At 35.4% G+C, this 20,273-nt stretch overlaps 1 protein-coding gene across 6 annotated transcripts in view; it reads left to right on the top strand.

Annotated features, from left to right (window-relative positions):
• Slu7 (Pre-mRNA-splicing factor Slu7) overlaps window positions 1-20,273 on the top strand; it is a 221,456-nt gene that overhangs the window by 24,789 nt on the left and 176,394 nt on the right. For all 6 annotated transcript variants that reach the window (XM_090392500.1, XM_090392499.1, XM_090392498.1 and 3 more), the window contains exon 3: window positions 18,779-18,926. In XM_090392500.1, the coding sequence (XP_090248626.1) occupies window positions 18,779-18,926 (148 nt within the window). The remainder of the gene's footprint in view (window positions 1-18,778; window positions 18,927-20,273) is intronic.

The following is a 20,273-nucleotide window of genomic DNA, read 5'->3' as shown; positions in this document are numbered from 1 at the left end:
GAACTTGAGCTATAGTCCGTGTTAAAGTTCTATTGTTGTACACTTGTACAACAATAGAACGTGGTTCCACACACGTACAAGTGTACAACAATAGAACTTTAACACGGACTATAGCTCAATTTCATAATAACTGTAATTCACAGTCGAATATTATAACTTTATAATTGTATAGCTTTAGAGTGTCTCAATGTTATTTTCAGTGTCTTTTAATATCTTTCTATGTTCTTAACGCCTGATGAAGTCAATCTCGACGAAACATGTTGCATTTTCAAATAAATCTCATTTTGTTATAATTCTCGGGTTTTAAGTCAGTTAATATTAAAAATGAACATATCCCAATCCCGAGTTAATAGTAGTAGTCATATATATATATATATATATATATACACACACACCCGAAGAAGTCTTCTTGAAGATGAAACTAGTTGTGCTGAATTAAAACAGTATGTTTTACTTTTTATCTCTCGGCTTTCAGTCATTTAATCTTTTTAAAAAAAACATGTCTCTCAGCCAAGTAAATCCATTATGCCATATACAAGTAATAAAATAAAAATAATAAAAATTAGAAAAGGAGAGTCCATTTCATTTAACTCACATACAGCATTTTTAAATATTTCTAGAAGAAATATTTAAAAATTTGATAAAAAATAACATAATATTTTATGATATATTATATAATACAGTGATAAAAAATAACGTATAATAAATACATAAAACAGTAAAGCTAGAACACCAAAGCATTGATTATAGTAATTGCTAGGTTTACTTAGGACAGAAAATTACAGTAGAGTGAAGCATCGGGATGAAGTTATACAAAGATTTTTACCTTGGTTTGGGTAGCCTTTGAAAAGCATTGTGAAATACTTAAAGGAAGATATCTCTCAATTTGTTTAAAAGAAAACTATTCAGAAGATGGAAGGTAAACATTGACTTTGACCAAAGAATTAGCAAGTTGACTACCTAGAGAAAAATGGAAAGAATACTTACTGTTGGGTATTACCATTCAAGATAGAAAGCATAATACTTGGTTTGAGCCCAGACCAGGATGGACATTGTAACAGCTATTAAAAGATCCATGTAGCAATGGGTAGGTCACATTGCAAGAAATAACACTTGAAAATGGACAAAGGTGATATCTGAATGGTATCTCAGAGATTGAAGAAAGAGATATGGGAAGACCAAAGAGACATTGGACAGGTGAGGTGAAAAAGAGCTGAAACTCAGTGGCACAGAATAGGTAGGCCTTTATCCATCAGTGAACAGAAAATGCTGATGAAGAAGAATGGCTAGAAAAAACCTAGAATAGTCCCATCTGAAGCACAAGGGCCTTTATATGGATTTTCAGCTAAAATGAAATGCAGATATAATGCAGAAGCATTAGGTTTTTTATCTCCAAAATATAGACAATAACAGATACAGTTAGGATCACTAACCTGTTATGACATTAATTAGGTTTATATGACCATTCAACCAAACATGCTAATGGGGAAGATGAAAGTTTTTACAATCACCAAGTGATATCTGTAAGATAATAAAATCTCTGACTGTATTCTTTGCATAACCAGTATATGTGTTCTATAAGTTTTTCTTATATTTTTAAAATTTTGTGGAGTCGTAACTTGTATGAATTTGTAACTTAGAAAACAAACAGAAAAACAACAACAAAAAGTTTTATTTTAACTATTGTTTTTGGATGGTTGTAGTAGTTGTTGGATGGTTGGCAAAACATTTGCTCCACGTCTTCAGTAATTCTCAAATATCCTCAAAAAATATTATTCTACATGGAATGATGAAAATAAATGCAATTTCAAGAATAGGAAAGCTGACAAAAGAATTAATACTTAACTGATTATGGGAGCTTATTTTTCACTTGGTTAGACTATAATAAATTTAGTTTAATCCTTTATCCAAGTGTATGCAAACAAAGTTTACGCCTGAAGCATCTTCAGGTTTGAGGCAACTCGTAGTAAAGGTGGACCAAGCTCTCATCACTCCTTGTCTCAGTATCTCCCATAATGCAAAGCACATTTCCTTGCGAACATGTATAATGCTATGCATTAAGAGAAGGGCCACTACCTAGACTGGTTTCGACCTTTATTGAGGTCTCGTTAAATGGAGCCAGACCCAGAATTGATGATACTAAGGCAGAAGCAATGGATAGGTCATATTTACTTATGTGAGTTGCCAAAAGGTGTACCACCTTATTATTAAATTATTCTGGATTTAGAGAAAAATGTTGGAAGTTTATTTTTCAGTTGGTTAGACTCTAATAAATTTAGTTTAATCCTTTATCCAAGTGTATGCAAACAAAGTTTGCGCCTGAAGTATCTTCAGGACTAACCAAGCGAAAAATAAACTTCCAACATCTTTCTCTAAATCCAGATTAATTTAATAATAAGGTGCTACACCTTTTGACAACTCATATAAGTAAATATGACCTCTGCATTGCTTCTGCCTTAGTATCACCAATTCTGATTTGGCTCCCACTGATGAGACCTCAATAAAGGTCGAAACCGATCTAGGTAGGTAGTGGCCCTTCCCTTAATGCATAGCATTATACATGTCCTCAAGGAGATGTGCTTTGCATTATGGGAGATACTGAGACAAGGAGTGATGAGAGCTTGGTCCAACTGTACTACGAGTTCCTCAGTCTTGAAGATACTTCAGGCGCAAACTTTGTTTGCATACACTTGGATAAAGGATTAAACTAAATTGCTTAACTGATTAGTTTTTACTTGGAATAAAAGACAGGATATTGTTAAGAAAATGGATGTTGAATGTCTTCAGAAATCATTTACTAGTACTGAAAAAAAGGTGATGTAGATATCCTGCAGGATATCTTCATTACTTTTATCAACTATTGTTCTCAGTTTTGTATCATCATCAACTGAATATTTCCCTTAAAATTTTTCCCTATATCAGTGATATACAAATTAAAGAGTAATGGCCCTAGCACAGAACTCTAAGATACTCCAGTAGTCACTGCCATTCACCTGGATTCCATGTCACCATATACTACTATCTAATGTCTGTCTTTCAGCCTCCTCTCCATGCTACCAGCTTCTATTTTATTCCCATTTGCTTCAACTTTTGTTATAGTTTTCCATGCAGTATTCTGTCAAATGCCTTTGCAGAGTCACAGTATCATAAAAAAGGATAGTAATTTTTACTATCCTTTTTTCCGGACCACCATCACTGGGATCCAATGCTCTGCTGCAATGTTTGGCATACAGTGTGATCCATGGGGATCCTGGTGGTCTTGCACTACTTTGGCCTCTGCTTCAGCAAGACAGGAGGTCCATTGGGAGGTCCATCCCGATTGATCTAGGCCGGGATGGCCTGGCTAAGATCAATTAGCTAGTGAGCTTGCCTGCAGTGGTTAACGGTATTGCAGTAAGTCTCTCACCCCATGGTTCAGGGTCGAGAGCCAAGGCTTGCTATAGTGCGATATAGTGTGTTGGTCGGTCTCTCGTTCCACTCCTGAGCGCATTTATTGCTTGCTGGTCAGTGGGCATCAATATGTGGCTCTGTGGTGAGTGGGAAACTCTGGCACTGAACCAAAAACTCCTTGAGCATGAATTCTTCATTCTGAAATCTTTCAGTGGGGCCCTAACAAAGTCTCAACCAAGTACTGATACTATAGTAGATACAACATTTGATAACAGAAGTAAGAAACAAGATATATATGATACTAGTATAAATGTACCAGTGTTTTTGATCATCCATGCAACAGGTGAAAACCCAATAAGGAAAATGTCGCTCTTCTTTATTCAAAAAGGTTTAGAAGGACTGGCTGACCTACCCAAAACTGTTAAGAAATAACGTTCTGGTGATATCCTCATGTAAACATTGTGTTAGTAACATCAATGGATGGAATGCCAATCACAGTAACACCTCATAAAACACTCAATTCCTGTAGAGGAGCAATATCAGAATGGGATGTCCTTGATGTTCCTGATGAGGAGATGTGTTTAAAGCTTAAAGATCAGGGAGTGATGGTGCATTCTGATATGTAGGGATGGTCACCTGGAATATCGTCCTTACTTTTGATACATATAAACCTCCAACATCTGTAAAAGCAGAGTATCTCAGCTGTCCTGTTAGAGTGTACATCCCTAATCCACTAAGGTGCTTTAAATGTCAAAAATATGGGCATGTCCAAACTTCCTGTCGTGGTTCCACCACCTGAGCCCGATGTGGTAGTAAAGAGCATGATAACAAATCCTGCTCTGCAGAAAAAGCTAAACATGTCAGGGAGATCTTCCAGTTTACTCTCATGCATGTCAGAAGTGGAAAGATGAAAAAGAAATGCAAAAAAATTGAAATAGAACAAAATATATCATATAAGGATGCGAAAAAAGAAAGCTAGCCGCCACTACACCTACTCTGAGATCCTCATATGCTGAGAAGGTAACAATTAAGAAAATATCGACAGCACTCAAACTCCAACATTATCTATTTGTTGTCAAACTCCAACATTATTTACAAATTGAATCCAACATTATCTATTCCACCATCTGTTAATTCCACCATACCTGAAATAAATTTTCAAATCATAAATTTGTAAATTTATGATTGCAAATGCTTTTCTGTTGAGTGCATCAATTGTGCACCTATGGCTTTACTCCAGAGACAACTCCAAAAATGGTCCCATTCGATGAGAAGCCACTTGTCAAAAAATTATGGCAAAGATATCACTTAAAGATAAACCACCCTACAGAAAAAATGGATGCATCAGTATCCACTGAATAAATTAAACTTGCCAACTGACCCTAACACATAAGACATATTGAATATTTTACCAGAGGAAGAGATGGACACTGGCCATCCTTACTTCCCAAAAACAATTGATAAATATTATTCAAATTAAGTGGATATTAAATCCAACATTATTTCAAATCCGAATAGCGAAACCGCAAGAGTTTCATGTCGAATATAGAAACTATAAAAGTTTCAACGGATCCAAGCATAAGCAAACCTTTCACGACAGGGCAACTCGTAGTAAAGGTGGACTAAACTCTGATCACTATCCTTAGTATTACCCAGACATATATGATGTTCTACATTATTGGGGGGTGGGTCACTAACCAGACCGGTTTTGATCTTTATTGAGGTCTCATCAGTGGAAGCCAGACCCAAATGTAAATAAATACTCAGGTTGAAGTGATGCAGAACTTACACCTTACCATACGAGTTGGTAAAGTATAAGTCTCAAACTTTTTTTACTTATACTATAAGTAAAAAAGGTGTCACATCACAAAAGCCATCAAGAATTACTGAAAAAGAGAGCCAAAAGGCTTCATTTCGGCAATGCAAAATTATTCAAATTAAGTGGATGTTGAATCCAACATTATTTCAAAGCTGAATAGAGAAACTGCGAGAGTTTCAGAGAAACTACAAGAGTTTCATGCCGAATATAGAAATTATAAAAGTTTTGGCGGATCCAAGCATAAGCAAACCTTTCATGACAGGGGAAACTCGTAGTAAAGGTGGAGTAAGCTCTGATCACTATCCGTAGTATTACCCATAATGTAAAACACATCTCCAATGTGTTTTATATTATTGTAAGTTTTACAACAATGTGTTTTACAAATTGATAAATATAAACTGGACATGGGTAAGCCCTCAACCTCTCGAAAACCAGTCAAGTCTATAAAGCCAAAACAATAGGAAAATTTTTACTGTTTAACTGTTGTGGGTTTTGCCAGAATATAGATGATATCAAGATTTTGCAGAAACACAAACCTTCCTGTTTCTGTCTGTCTGTCTGTCTACAGGAAACATACTTGAGACCCAATGAGGACCCTACCTTAAGGAATTTCACTGTTGTATGCAGGAACAGAACTGGAGGTGGTCCTGCTCATGGAGGAGTAACTATTGTAATGGATAGTCACATTCCTTTCCATCATGTCCAACTTAATACTGCTCTGGAAGCAGTAGCGATTTGGCTCTCTGTGGGATTTCTTACTATAGTATGTTCAATTTAATTTATTTACCACTGAGTGGCAAGTTAAATGAAATTGATCTTGATAACCTTATCTTCCAGCTGCCTTAACCCATACTTCTGATGGATTACTTTAATTGTCATAATACTCTGTGGGTAAATAGACGAGGTCGATTCATTGAAAGAATTCTTGGAAATAATGATCTCTCCCTTTTGAATAATAGACTCAGTACTTTCTTCCATATGCCTATCCACTCATATTCTGCAATTAATCTTACAGTCTGCTCCCCTTCAATTCTTCCACTGCTCATATGGGACGTTGAAGAGAAGATATATGGAAGTGATCACTTTTCTGTTCTTTGCACAATGTCTTCACAGGAACTATGTTCATCCCAACAAATACCCATATGGAAAATGGACCAGGCTGACTAGAACATGTTTTCTCATCTTGCAATATTTCATGCTGATACCATCAGTCAAACACCTATCAATGAAGTGGTTAAAGTATATAACAGAGTGCATTATACAGGCAGTATCAGCCTCCATCCCGAAAACATCATCTCGATTTCCACTCTATCCAAGGCCTTCATGAAACCCAGAATGTCAGAATATTTCATAGATGCCCAACCACATGAAACTTAACAACTTTTAAATGTGTTTGGACCAAAGCATGTTATGTGAGACGTCAGAGTCAAAAACAATCATGGATCCAATTTACCACATCAGTTAATCAAATGACCAGTGCAAAAATTGTATGGGATAAAATCCAGAAAATGAAAGATAGATATAGAACATGTCGTTTGTCTATCTTAGACCATAATGGAAGTGTTATTGCTGATCCCAAAGTTATTTCAAACACTTTGGGAGAAAATTTTGCCAGAATCTCGACAACCTTCATATCCTCCTGAATTTTTAATACTGAAAGAGCAGCAAGAGAAACAAATGCTAATTTTTCTACCAGTGAGTTTGATCCATACAATCAGCCATTTGTTAAGAAAGAACTAAAAAGAGCTCTTCTACTATCTCACCCTAGTGCAGTAGGGCTTGATGACACCCATTACAAAATGATAAACATCAACCATATTTTCTATGGATCTCCTTCTTTTAATATACAACAGAATACTTGCAAAGGAAGAGTTTCTGGATTCTTTACATAAGTCAGTTGTCATTGCTATCCCAAAACCAGGAAAATATCCAACACAAGCAAATAATTATCAACTACTGCTCTTACCAGCTGTCTTTGTAAAATATTAGAAAAAATGATAAATTTTATTATTATTATTCCTGATACCTCCAAGGAGTCCGAAGACTCATCGCGGGAGGACATCTTCAACTGTCTCTACACCTTACCTCTACTACGAATCAACGCCATCTACCGCCCACCTCCAACACCACCACAACTAGTAATTTTTGTCTGTAAATTGCGTGTGTTCTGAAGGGCCGATTTGTATGTATGCGGGATATGCCAGACTTCTCATATTTAGAATGCAATGATCTTCTCTCCAATACACAGTGTGGTGTCCATAGACATCGTTCAACTTTAGACCATTTGGTTCATATAGAAACTTGTATAAGAGATACATTTCTGAAGCAAGAACATCTTGTTTCAGTTTTCTTTGACATGGAAAAAAGGCTTATGACACAGTCTGGAGATATGGCATATTCAAAGAGCTCTATAACCTGGGTTTCAGTGGACACCTTCCTGTATTTATTAAAAACGTTCTGTCCAGGTGAACTTTGCAAGTCAGAATGGGAAGTATGCTATCTCAACCATATCTTCAAGAACAGGGTGTTCCCCAAGGCTCTGTCTTGACACTTTTTGCTATCAAAGGTAACTCAATCACTGAACAGCCACCTTCCACTGTAGACAGTGCTCTATATGTTGATGACTTCACAATTTACTGTCACTCTCATAACATGAGGGTAATTGAAAGACAACTTCACAAGTAGTTGATCATGTTTCTCTATGGGCTCTTGGTAGTGGGTTCAGGGTTTCAACAGAAAAAATGTCTTTGTACGCTTCTGTAGAAAATGCACTCTTCACCCAGATCCTGAATTAAGAATGGGACAAACTATTATTCCAGTTGCTTCAGAAACCAAGTTCTTGGAACTCATCTTTGACAGAAAACTTACATTCCTTGCACACAATTGTCAACTAAGAGAAAAGTGCAAGAGAGCATTAAACTTCCTTCACACTCTATCATCTACTGAGTGGGGTGTTGATCGATCTTCATTGCTTTGTCTTTATCATGCAGTTATATGTTCAAAGCTGGATTATGGGTCTCAAATCTGTGGTTCTGCAAGATAAAGTAACCTGCGATGGTTGGATCCCATCTATCATCAAGGTATACACATAGCTACTGGTGCCTTTTGCACATCACTCACTCAAAGTCTTTATATTGAAGCAAATGAGCTGGCGCTATCATTGAAATGGAAACAGTTGTCTCTTAATTATGAATTAAGTTAGTGAATTTGAAATATATGTATATGAATGCCAGAAGTAATAATAATAAAAAGAAATAAGAGGAAGGAGTTTTTAGCAGCTCGACTTACTAAGCCAAAAATTATTGGCATCAGCGAGACTTTGTTGACAGATAATGATATAGTTACAGGTATAGAATGTAATGGGTATTGTATTTTCAGAGAGTGTAGGAATAGGACAGGAGGAGAGATATTATGAGTGAGAGCTGAAGAATCTCAACCATCAAAAAAAAAAAGAAAAAAAAAAGAAGTTAAGGAGGATTTTAAATTTGATGGAGATGGCTCATTTAAGTCTATCTGGTTGAGATAGCAGTCATTAGGACAAAATATATTGTTGGTTGCTGCTGCTGCTATAGGCCAAAGAATGGGGTTCACAGGAAGATGATGATGCCGTGCATCGACAGATTAGCACAATGAGTGCAGACCAAGCAATTATCATGGGGGACATGAACTATGGAGATATAAATTAGAAGTAGGAAAGGGCATATGGCAAGATGGAAATGGAGGTTATACAGTTATTAAGAGATAATTAACTGAAACCACTTGTGATGAGAAGACATTGAGAGTGTTGAATCTGATAACATCAAAACATCTGAGTTGTTACCATAGTAACAACTCAGCCTTCAGTCTAGAAACTAAATCTTATCCATAGAAATTAATAATAAAACAATGTTGAAATACCATTGTATTATGTACTTCTTCTTTAGAATACAAACAAGAAAATGATGCAGAAAAAATTAACAACTACCAAACCACCTTCCACTATCCTGTTAATAATAATATGGACCTCTTGAATATGAGGGGGTGGGGCTGAAAAGTTCTGATAAACGCCTAGAACAAAAAATGATATTAAAGCAACTGATGTAACCACAAGAAAGAACATATCTTGAAACCCTTTAACTCCCATGTTTCATCAATTTGTAATAATTTGTTTTTTTTTCTTTTGAGATGTATAAGAAGACATGTTCGAGGTTTTGAAGAAATTTGAAAATGCAGAGGTGCAGGCCATCATCAAGTTTTTCATGCTGCAAGAAAAGTCCACAACTAAGATTCACCAAATTTTGTGTGAGACGGTAGGGAACTGTTCCCTAGCATATCCAATGGTTACCAGCTGTATGGCCAAGTTTAAAACTGGGCATCCTGAGACAACAGATGTCACAGCTCAGGAAGACTTTCCACAGCAATCACACCTAAATACATTGATGCAGTGCATGCCATGATCCTTGATGATAGACGAATACCAGCCACAAACATTGCAAAGACTGGTGATATCCAGGGAACAAGTCAGGGTCATTATCCACTAACACCTGGACATGTAGAAGCTCTCAGCGAAGTGGGTCCCCAAATGTTTGAATGACGACCAAAAGAGAAAATGTGTGCTGTCATCTCAAGGGATTTGAGGTAATTTTGAGAAATCAGGTGCAAATTGTTTGGCTCATATTGTGACTGTTGATGTAACCTATACATAACAGCATCAGTGTGTGAATGTATTCCAAAGGCCAAAAGGCTGAATAAAGTAGGTGTAAAATGGATGAATGAGTTTGGAGAGGGCTTAAGTATGAAATCTGGAAGAAGGTACTTTGTAGGTAGTACAAGATGTATAATGGTAATAATCAGTTACATGAAGAGTATAAAGAACAAGCCAGGAGAGAGTTAGTAAGGAAAACAAAAGTGCAGTAGGTAGAAATTTACAAATCAGGTGAAGGAAAACCCTAGAGGGTTTCTTCGATATGTGGTGTCTAGAAGGAAGAATGAGTATGGTAAGGTGATGTTAATGGATGAAAATGGTAACTGCAGAAGACATTGTTGAGGTATTCGGTGATCAATTTTTAAAGGTATTTCATCCTTATCAGGGTGGAATCATGAGGAACATTAGTGTAGAAGATATAGGAGAGGATGGCTTAATCGTGAGTGAGCAGGAGGTATTTTAAAAAATAAATAATTATGATGTCATTAAGGCAATAGGATTTGATGACATATCACCATGCGTCTTAAGGGAATGTTCCAGGAAATTGACAGTGGCATTTACATGCCTGTTTAATAAGACTCTTACAATGGCACAGGTTCCAAGGGAGTGGAAAGAAGGTAAAATTGTTCCACTGCATAAAGGTGGTGATAAGGCTGTAGCTACAAATTATAGGCCAATCTGTATATCTAGAGTCATGGTGAAAGTACTAGAGAGAGAGAGATTGGTGAGAAGTAGGATACAGAAATGGGTATATAACAGCAATTTTCTCTGTGGTTATCAGCATGGGTTTGTTAAAGGGAGATAATGTTTTAGTAACTTACTTATGTACTATAACAAGGTGAAAAATATCTTGGACAGGGGAGATGCATATACAGTGGTTTACTTGGATTTTGCAAAAGCTTGTGATAGGCTCCCACACAGCAAGCTATTAAATAAATTGAAACAGATGGGATTGGATAACAGACTTCTGAGTTGGATCAGTGACTGGCTATCAGATAGGTATCCGAAAGTTGTATATGGGAATGCAGTATCCTGAAAGAGGAAGATCACTAGTGGTGTGCCACTGGGGGTCAATTTTGGGACTATTGTTGTTCAGTTTGTATATTATTGATAATGGGATGGGTTTAAAAATGTGATATGCAATTGTTTGCAGATGATGCAAAATTGAGGGAGTCAAGCAGATGTTATGGCCTTACAGGAAAACTTGAATAGATTATATGAATGGGCAGATAAGTGTAACTGTCATTTCAGTGTTGCAAAGTGTAAGGTTTTGAAATTTGGTAAGCAACAATGGGATGCAAAGTATACACTTGGGGAAACTTTAAAGGAGGTAGAGGAGATGAGAGATCTGGTGGGGGGTGGCGGTAGTGGACAAGGGCCTGAAATTCAGGGCCACATTGCACAAGTTGTGAAGACATCACATCGGATAATGGCAATGATGCAGAGGCCCCTGACATGCCGAAATAAAGAGGCTATGATGCCATTCTATAAGACCTTGATCAAACCTCATATGGATTATTGCACAGATTTGGCCAAGTTTTCATAGTGATGAGGGTATGTTAGAAAGGGTCCAGAGAAGATTCACAAAGGTGGTCAGTGGTCTTTGAGATGTAGAGTATGAGGACAGGTTGAGAGAATGTAAATTGCAACACCTCATGAATAGGAGGAAGAGGGGAGGGAGATATGATTGAGACATATAAGCTAGTCAGGGGTTGTTATCAGGTTGATATGGAAGAGATTTTTCATAGAATGGGAGAAGGGGGGGGGGGTAGAACAAGAGACCATTGCAGGAAACTGTATAAGGAGGGTGTCAGCAGAGGAGTGTTCTTTGCATGGAGAGTGGTTGGTGAGTGGAATGCATTGCCTGAGTGCGCTGTGAATGTAGACACATTGAATCAGTTTAAGGCATGGTTGGATGAGCAGTGTGTGCAATAGTGTCTACCTCTCACAATGAGTTTTTGACTCCATGGAGGTCAGATAATAATAAAGATACCTGATATGTTATCCTCAAGAGGTGTACAGGATACATGGAATTGCATGGGGGGGGGGAGCTAGATAACTAGAAGGAGACCTTCGCATCTCTTATGGAATGTAGAGAAGAACCAACTGGGGCTTCTGACCTAATGTATGATTCTCACTTTCTTGTGCATCCTGTTAGTGGGTATATTCCTGGATACTAAACAAGATGAGCTCTCAGTTTGGAATTCAGCTGACCAAATTGTGTTTTATATTGGCTTAAATCAAAAGACAGTGATGGTTCAAGATGAAATAGGATATCAGGCTTCATAAAATGAAGTTTCTTTTGTTGTTCATAAGACTCATATTTATTTCTGTATACCTCTCCCCCCCTGAGTGTATGTACAGTGATCTCTCTCTATTATCCAATCTTCAAATGCGACCATTCAGTTGACAGCCCTTGAATGGCTTAGTGTGTAAACTGACTTTTGGTACAGCACTATGTAATTGTATCTTCTAGTTGGATAAGGTTTGCTGTTTTGATTCTGTATCTAATTAAGACTCATCCCAGATGGTTACAAACCAAAAATCTATGACATTTTTATTTCAAATGTATAAGTAATATTCCCTGCCACTAATGAAAATTAGATTTCGTAAAATATCAAGAAACGTATATAACAGCAGAAAAAATACTCATGTATGACTGAATGCTAAATTGATACATACACTTCTTTATTGATTTAGGCCATTAGATTTGAGTAGTTTTTCAGTCTCACCACTGTTACTGCTTCATATTAGAATGCACAGTTCTTAACAGGTTCTTAAATGCCTATGACTGTCTGAAGCATCCTTAGATTTTCTAACCATTGTTCCAGATAAGGTATTAAGTGCCATCTCTATAGTATATTATGTATGTAAATTGCATGTGTTCTCCTGGCTGGTTGGCCTGTATGCATTATGAAAAACTTGAATTTCTAGGAAAAAAATTCTGCCACCTCCATGTGAGACCAACTTAATCACCTTATTTAAGCCCTGATAAAGGTTCTTCGTGTCCTAGACAGGATTTGAACCCAGGTCTTTCCACCCGAATGGCATCATTGAAACCGACAGCTACAAGAGGGTCTATTAGAATGTAATTTGGCGTTACTAATATTTAAAGATATAAGGAGAGAGAATCCAAGATAATGTGTTTAACTAGATTGGAAGATGAAATAGTGAAGATGCCAAAGCAAAAAGCCGGGTTTCAGATCGATGTTCTAGAAATGGAAAAGTAACATTTATCAAACAAGTGACTTCAGAATGACAGAATAAATTCAAAAGAAAATGGCTGATAGGAAACTAGTGATGAAATTTTGTTACTCCCTTGTAAACTCATTGAGTACAGATTCAAGGAAATGATTATGATGCAATAACCAATAACTTCAAGGAAATGATAATCAAATGGTTTAATATTCTGGTTACATGCTTTGTGAATTGTCATTGTATTTATTATCAAAAGCCATTTTGTGGCCTAAACTTTTGGTCATTGGTGATTTTATGTGAAGGTTTTTCATGTAAATTAAGGAAATGCTTAAAGATAATTAAATAAATTGCTGCTGATAAATTGCAGATGATTTTTAATGAAGTGCTAGTGAAAAGATGTATCTATATAATGGAAATAAGCAATGAAAGCATAATTCCAAAGAAAAGCAATTTCTCTAAATGTAAAAATTGGAGAGGAAGTAACCTATTATCAGAACTTCCAAATAGTTTTTGTAAAAGTTTGAAGTTTGAATTTTAAAAAAAAATGATATAGGAAAGATATTAAGAATATTATTAAAATTGAAATAGAAAAGGTATGAGCAGGTTTTAGAATAGTTGGAAGACCTTGCATCACATCATTCCTTTAAGGAATATAATTGAACAGAATATAAAGTTTAGAACCTTATCCTAAATTGATAAAGAGATTATTAATAGAGAGAACATTATGAATAATTATTAAAAGGTACAGAATTCCTGATGAGATGTGAGAATAAGAGAAAAAAATGTGTAAAGAAAGTAAATGCTGTGTAATTGCATAGCAACAACATTAGAATAGTCTGAGATAAGATTTGGTGTGACAGTTTTAATATAATCACAACATTCTGATATATAAGCAGAATCAGAAGATTGTGTAAGGCAGCAGAAAAATGTTGGACTTAATATGAATAAAATAGAGGCTCTTAAATTGAATAGCAGATGCCAGAAAGTTATTAAAATTGCAGAAGTAGCTAAGAGTTTTTCTTAGCTACTTCAGCATTATTCCCCATACCTAGGAGCTAATATTAATACAGAAGGTGGAATTGACAAGGATATAGCACAAACTTTGACAGAAGCAATTGAAGCTTTTAGAAGATTGAATAATTTGCAGAAATCATCCAAATATTACAATAAATTCATAATAAATATCTTTGAAGACATTTTTATTATGTGGATTAGAGATATGGAAATTTAAAAAAAATGGGAAGCCAAATGAAATAGTTTTCAAAGTGTTTGCATAAAATATTAAAAATATTTTAACCACAGCTTAAACATATAAGTTTATGAAAAGGCAAAACAAAATAAACAAAAAAAAAACTATTGTCATTAAAAATAAAAGACACACATTAAAGTTATTGGCTATTAGCTAAGAATGGACACGAGAGAAATTTTGTGGATGGTTTTGACATGAATCCCAGAGGTGAAGGATGACTAACATGGTGAAGGAGGAAAGTAAAAAGAAAAGAAGGTGGTTAGTTAGATAACTGGAAAGAGAGGTAGAAATAGGTATAAAGTGAGAATTATCGAGGGTTCTTTTTTCTTTCCAGTAAAAGAATATGAACTAGATTACACAGGAACACACTAGTTGAATGTACTCCATGATGTCTTTGTGCTGCCATGAAACGTTACAGTGCATGTCCCATATCATTAGATAATTTCCATCACCTGCAACTGTTAGTTTTTTTTTTTTTTTAATTTATTGAATACAGTTTTCACATATTCTTTATTCTTCTAACATGAATATCATAAATAAAATTGTTATCATAACAAATGCCAGAGACAAAGTGAGAAACTCTGATAACATCATTATCATCGAATTCCTGTCATGTACCCACAAGGGGTGTACAGGATATGATAGTACTACATGAAAAATTTACATCATTACTAACTTCCTATCTACAATTTTCCTCCAAATCAGTCTGTTACTTGTCAAGACTCCAACATTATCAGATCTTATATTTCTATCGTCTAAAGCACTTTGCACCATATCAATCCACCTATATCTTGGTCTTCCTCTGGGTCGTTTTCTTGTCAACCTGGCAGAGAATACTTGTTTTGCTAATCTTTCCTCACCCATTCTGTTTAAGTGACCATACCACCTGAGATTAGCTCTGTTAACGCATTCCTGGATGCTGACAATTTCAAGTTCTTTCCTAATATCCTCATTTTTAATATGATATTGCCATTGATGCCATCTGTTCATGCCTCTAATCTTTCTGAGGACTCTCATATCTGCAGTCTCTAGTCTTTGGTCAAGTGTTTTACTTCTAACCCAGCTCTCAGATCCATAAGTTAAAACTGGTTTGAACACTGTCTTGTGTATACAGCTAATTTAGTGTTCCGATAATTTGTCTCTTATTCCATATGAATTTATTCAATTGACTTCCTACCATACCAGCTTTGTTAATTCTGTTGTCTATTTCCATATTTAAATTACCATCTTCACTAAAAACTGTGGCTAAGTAGCTGAAATGTTTCACTTGTTCCACAGGTTTTCCATTTCTGAATGGAAAAACACAGTTGACATTTTCCATGATTCTGCTTATTTTCATTGTCTTTGTCTTGTTATTGCTGACCTTCATACCATATCTATTACAACAGTTATTCAATTTAGTCAGGGAATCTTGCAGACTTGTAGCATATTTATTTAGAAATATAACATTGTCATAAAGCAAAGAGCTGACATTAACATCTCCCATTTTGATATCATATTTAACACCACTTTACTTCATAATGTGATCCATATGGATAATGAATAACACAGAGGATAATGTACATCCTTGTCTGACACCAGATTTAACATTAAACCATCTTCCTGAACTTCCTTCAATTCTAACTGCTGACTTACAACTCAAATAAAGACTAAGTATTGCCTGATATAATGTTCCATTAACGCCATATAACTGTAGCGTATTGAACAACTTCTCTCTTGGCACCTTGTCATATGCCTTTTTCAGATTGACAAAACTTAAATACAGATCTTTGTTATATCCCCATGCTTTCTCAACTATTTGTCATAAAGTGAAGATCTGATCCTGATCTGAGCCTCTATTTGGCCTGAAATCCAGCTTGTTCTTCACCCAGCTTTTCTTCCACAATTCTTTTCAACTGTTTCTCAAGTATACTTGCATATATCTTACCAGGAACACTCAGTAGGGAAATATCTCTGTAATTCTCACATTCAGTTTTATTTCCCTTTTTATATATGGGTACAATTAGAGCTCTACTCCAATCAGCAGGAATTCATCCCTCTGTCCAGGCCTTATGAACTATGCAGTGTAGCCACTGCAAGACTTTTATACCACCATACTTCAGCATTTCTGGTCAAATATCATATATTCCTGCTGCCTTTCCACATTTCAAGCCTTTGATGGCTTTTTCTACTTCAAGTGGTGTGGATATGTATTCCTGACTGTATGCCTGTTGAGTGTTTTTTACCACTGTGCTATCGCTGCTTGTTTCATTTAGCAATTTCTCGAAGTAATTACTCCATACGTCAAGTATATCTTTTTCTCCAGTTTTCATATCACGTTTATCATCTCTAATTCCTTTTACTGCATTCTTTCCTTGTCTTTGTCTAAGCTTCTTCAATAACCTCCAAAATATTTTGCCAACTTCTTGATATTTATTTTCTATGTTCTTGCCAAAGTGCTTCCATGACTTTTGTTTAGCAAGTTTTACACAGTGTTTAGCTTTCTTACATTTGTCTCTGTATTCTCTAAGAGCACAAGCTGACTTATTTGCCAGGAACTTTTGATATGCTTTCTTCTTTTCCTTCACTGCCTCTTTAACTTCCTGTGTCCACCAGGGAGTTCTGATTTTTCTATCCTTGTAGACAACCTCACAGCATGCCTCTCTGGCAGAATCAATCAATGTTTTCTTCAGAGTTTGCCACTGAATCCTGTTCTCAAACTCTTTCATTTTTTCTTCAATAATCTTTGTGTATTTTATTCTACAGTACACATCTGAGAGCTGCTCAACTTTTATTCGCTTTAAAACTTTCTTACATGTTATTCTTTTCAATATGAAATTCAATTTTATCCTGCTTAAGACTAAATAGTGATAACTTCCAATTTCAAATCCTCTGTACACTCTGGTGTCCTGCACCAGGGAGAAAACATCACTATCAACAATAACATAGTCAATGAGACTTTTCTTATTTCTTGCCTCTTCTGTCCATGTGAATTTGTGCACATTTTTATGTTGGAACATGGTGTTAGTAATAACCAGTCCAAGTCCTGAGCAGAAATGCAACAAATATTTGCCATTATTATTAGATTTGCTCTTTTCTTCAAATTTTCCCAAAATATTTTTGTATGTCTGACAATCATTTCCTTCTCTGCTATTTAGATCCCCAACAAGGACCAACTTTTCCTTTTTCATTGTGTCAGATGCTTTATCTAAAGCCTCAAAAAATTCCTCCACTTCTACCTTAGTAGAACCTTCTGTGGAACCGTAGGCACAAATAAGTCTCATTGTCCAGTTCCCCATTCTGATATTTGCCCACATCATTCTACTTGAGACTGCTTGCCCTTTAGATTAGCCTCATATTGTATGTTGAATACTATGGCTACTCCTTCTTTTCCTTGATTCTCATTGCTTGAATATAGCATTTTGTATTTATTGCTCAGAAAGATCTCACCAGTTTTTGTCTTTTTTGTTTCAATCACACCTATTATGTCAATCTGGTACTTATCTAATTCCTCAGCTTGCTCCATTTCTTTGCCATTCAGGCTTCTTATGGTGATAATACCAATCTTTAACTCTGGGGATGTTGAGTTGGGGTGTGTTTTTGGATTTCTTCCAGTAGCTGACTTTTCGCTGTTTGCTATGATTCTTCCCTGGCGAAAATAACAGGTGCCTTGTTTAACCAGTTGATGCCCGAGCCATCATGAAATTCTGTCATGTTGTGCCATCATTTTGTATTTTGGTTTAAGCCAATAAGAATACAATTTGGTCCGCTAAATTCCAGACTGCCAGCCCATCCTCGTTCGTTCAGTATCCAGGTTGATACCCAACATTGGATCTACCTGGGTAACAACTTGGATAACATTCTGATAACTCTGATAACATTGATTAAAAAAAAAAAAAAAAAAAAAAAAAAAAAAAACTCATCTTCACTAAAAGCAGTGTGTTTGAAAGGATTCAAAGGCATTCATATAATCACACGTTTTTAGAAAACTCTTGCTAGCCTTCTACTCCTTGATGGAAAGAGGAGGAGGATTTAAATTATTGTATAATTTAATGATTTATTTATAATTTAATGAGTTCAGATTAACAAGTCAAAATTCAAGTTATACAGCAGACAAGTTATAGAGAATTGGTCATGTAGAGTAATAGAATTTCATAAAATTTCAGTTAAGATTGCTGGTTTCATATGAGAATAACAGGGTTATTTTGCCTTAAAAACTATGTAAACTGGCCTGAGAACACATGTGGTTTTCAGATGTGATAGTCTTATTTGCTTTGCCATAATCTAAACAACCAGATATGAAATTTAAAGTGAAGTTAAGATTTAAAAAACAAAATGAAAATTTGAATTGTAATTAAGATTTATTACTTCTTTGGTACTGCAAACAAATATTTTAAACAAATTTATAAGACAATGGTTTTTTTTTATAAAAGTAATCTATTTTTATCTTGCTACTTAGGGATATAAATCCACATATACCCCAGTATATAGCATCTGCACCATGGTATTTTGGAGCCAAAGGTCCTACTCTAAAGCACCAGCGGCCCCAACCTGAGAGAGAACAAGAGTTTAACAGAATTGATGACTATTATTCAAGAGGTCAAAAGGTAATTATTTAGAGCATGTTGCATGTTTGGAAATGTATTAATACATGAGTTATAGAAATAATGAAAATATTTTACAAATTGACTTTTCAATTTTCAACCAAGTCACATGACCATCTTCATTTCAAACAGTTAGGCTGAAGCGATGCCATAGAAAGTAGAACTGACTAGAATACTATTTCAAGTTAGATGTACAGCAATAAAAACTTATGATATATGTGATGTTATAGGCAGAGCTTGATCTAAAATGCCATTAGAGTCAAGTAGCAATGAAAGAACAGATATATTTTCAGTGTTGGGTGTTTATCAGAATTACTTTCCAAAATTGGGAAAGTTTAAGACAGCAATTTCTGTTTAAGTTTGATCTATAAAGCAGAACTTCATAATAGGAAACAGTTTATGTATCAGATTTTTGTTTTGCTTTGAACTCTGTGACAAAAGGAAATACATGCTGAGCAGTATGTCAGACTTGTGGTACTAAATGGAGTCTTTATCCTCTTAGATGTTCTAAGCAGGATAATGCTGACTTTCATGTTTGACAAAAGTATAATAATCCACATAGAGGATAAGGAGAAGGTTAACTTACATATTGGATAAAAGGGGTTTATCACTTTTACAATGCAATGGTCTAGCTGTCTTCTCTAAGATACTTTGGACATAAGTCATAGAAACTCTTCCTACAGATCTCTTTAGGAGAGAAGTAGAAAAATGATTGTTAGATTGTAGATTCTTATTATTTTATTTGTGGGATGACTTGTCAGAATCGTTAGAAAGAAATGTGGATTTGATGAATTGTAATTCTTTTTGTTACAATTGACTCTCACTATAGCAGAATGCCAACTTGCTCACTATAGCAGATTATTAGAGAATCCCATCCAGAGCACCAGAGACGTAGTACTGTTGTAAATGAAATTCACTATAGCAAACCACCACTATAACAAGCTATTTTTGCATTCCCTAAAAGTTTGCTATAGTGAACAGTTAACTGTAATAGGGCATGTGTGGAGCAAAGAGTGAGCACAGTGGATTAATGTTTTGATAGTATCCAACTTTTGGGTGGTATGATGAAACTTATAAACCAATATAGTGAGATACTTCACATTGATGTATCTTGCTATATTGGTTTTCTTTCTTTAAACAAGAATTGCTATTGTCTAATTGTTTAAGTATCAGAGATTAATAACTTAACACGTATAAAACCAACAGTAATAACTTGAATGAATTAAAGGTACAAATATTTCATACTGAAAGTAACAGTACATCATCAGTGTAGAATAAACAGTTAAAGTAATGGAATGAAATTTTAATTTAATTAAAATTGAAATTAAAATTGTCGCCGCATGCCAGAAA

This window comes from Typopeltis vanoorti, chromosome 5 (assembly GCF_054136105.1).
Source record: "Typopeltis vanoorti isolate ZY-2024b chromosome 5, IOZ_Tvanoo_1.0, whole genome shotgun sequence".
NCBI classification, from domain to species: domain Eukaryota; kingdom Metazoa; phylum Arthropoda; class Arachnida; order Uropygi; family Thelyphonidae; genus Typopeltis; species Typopeltis vanoorti.
This window is presented reverse-complemented; position numbering and strand designations above follow the sequence as displayed.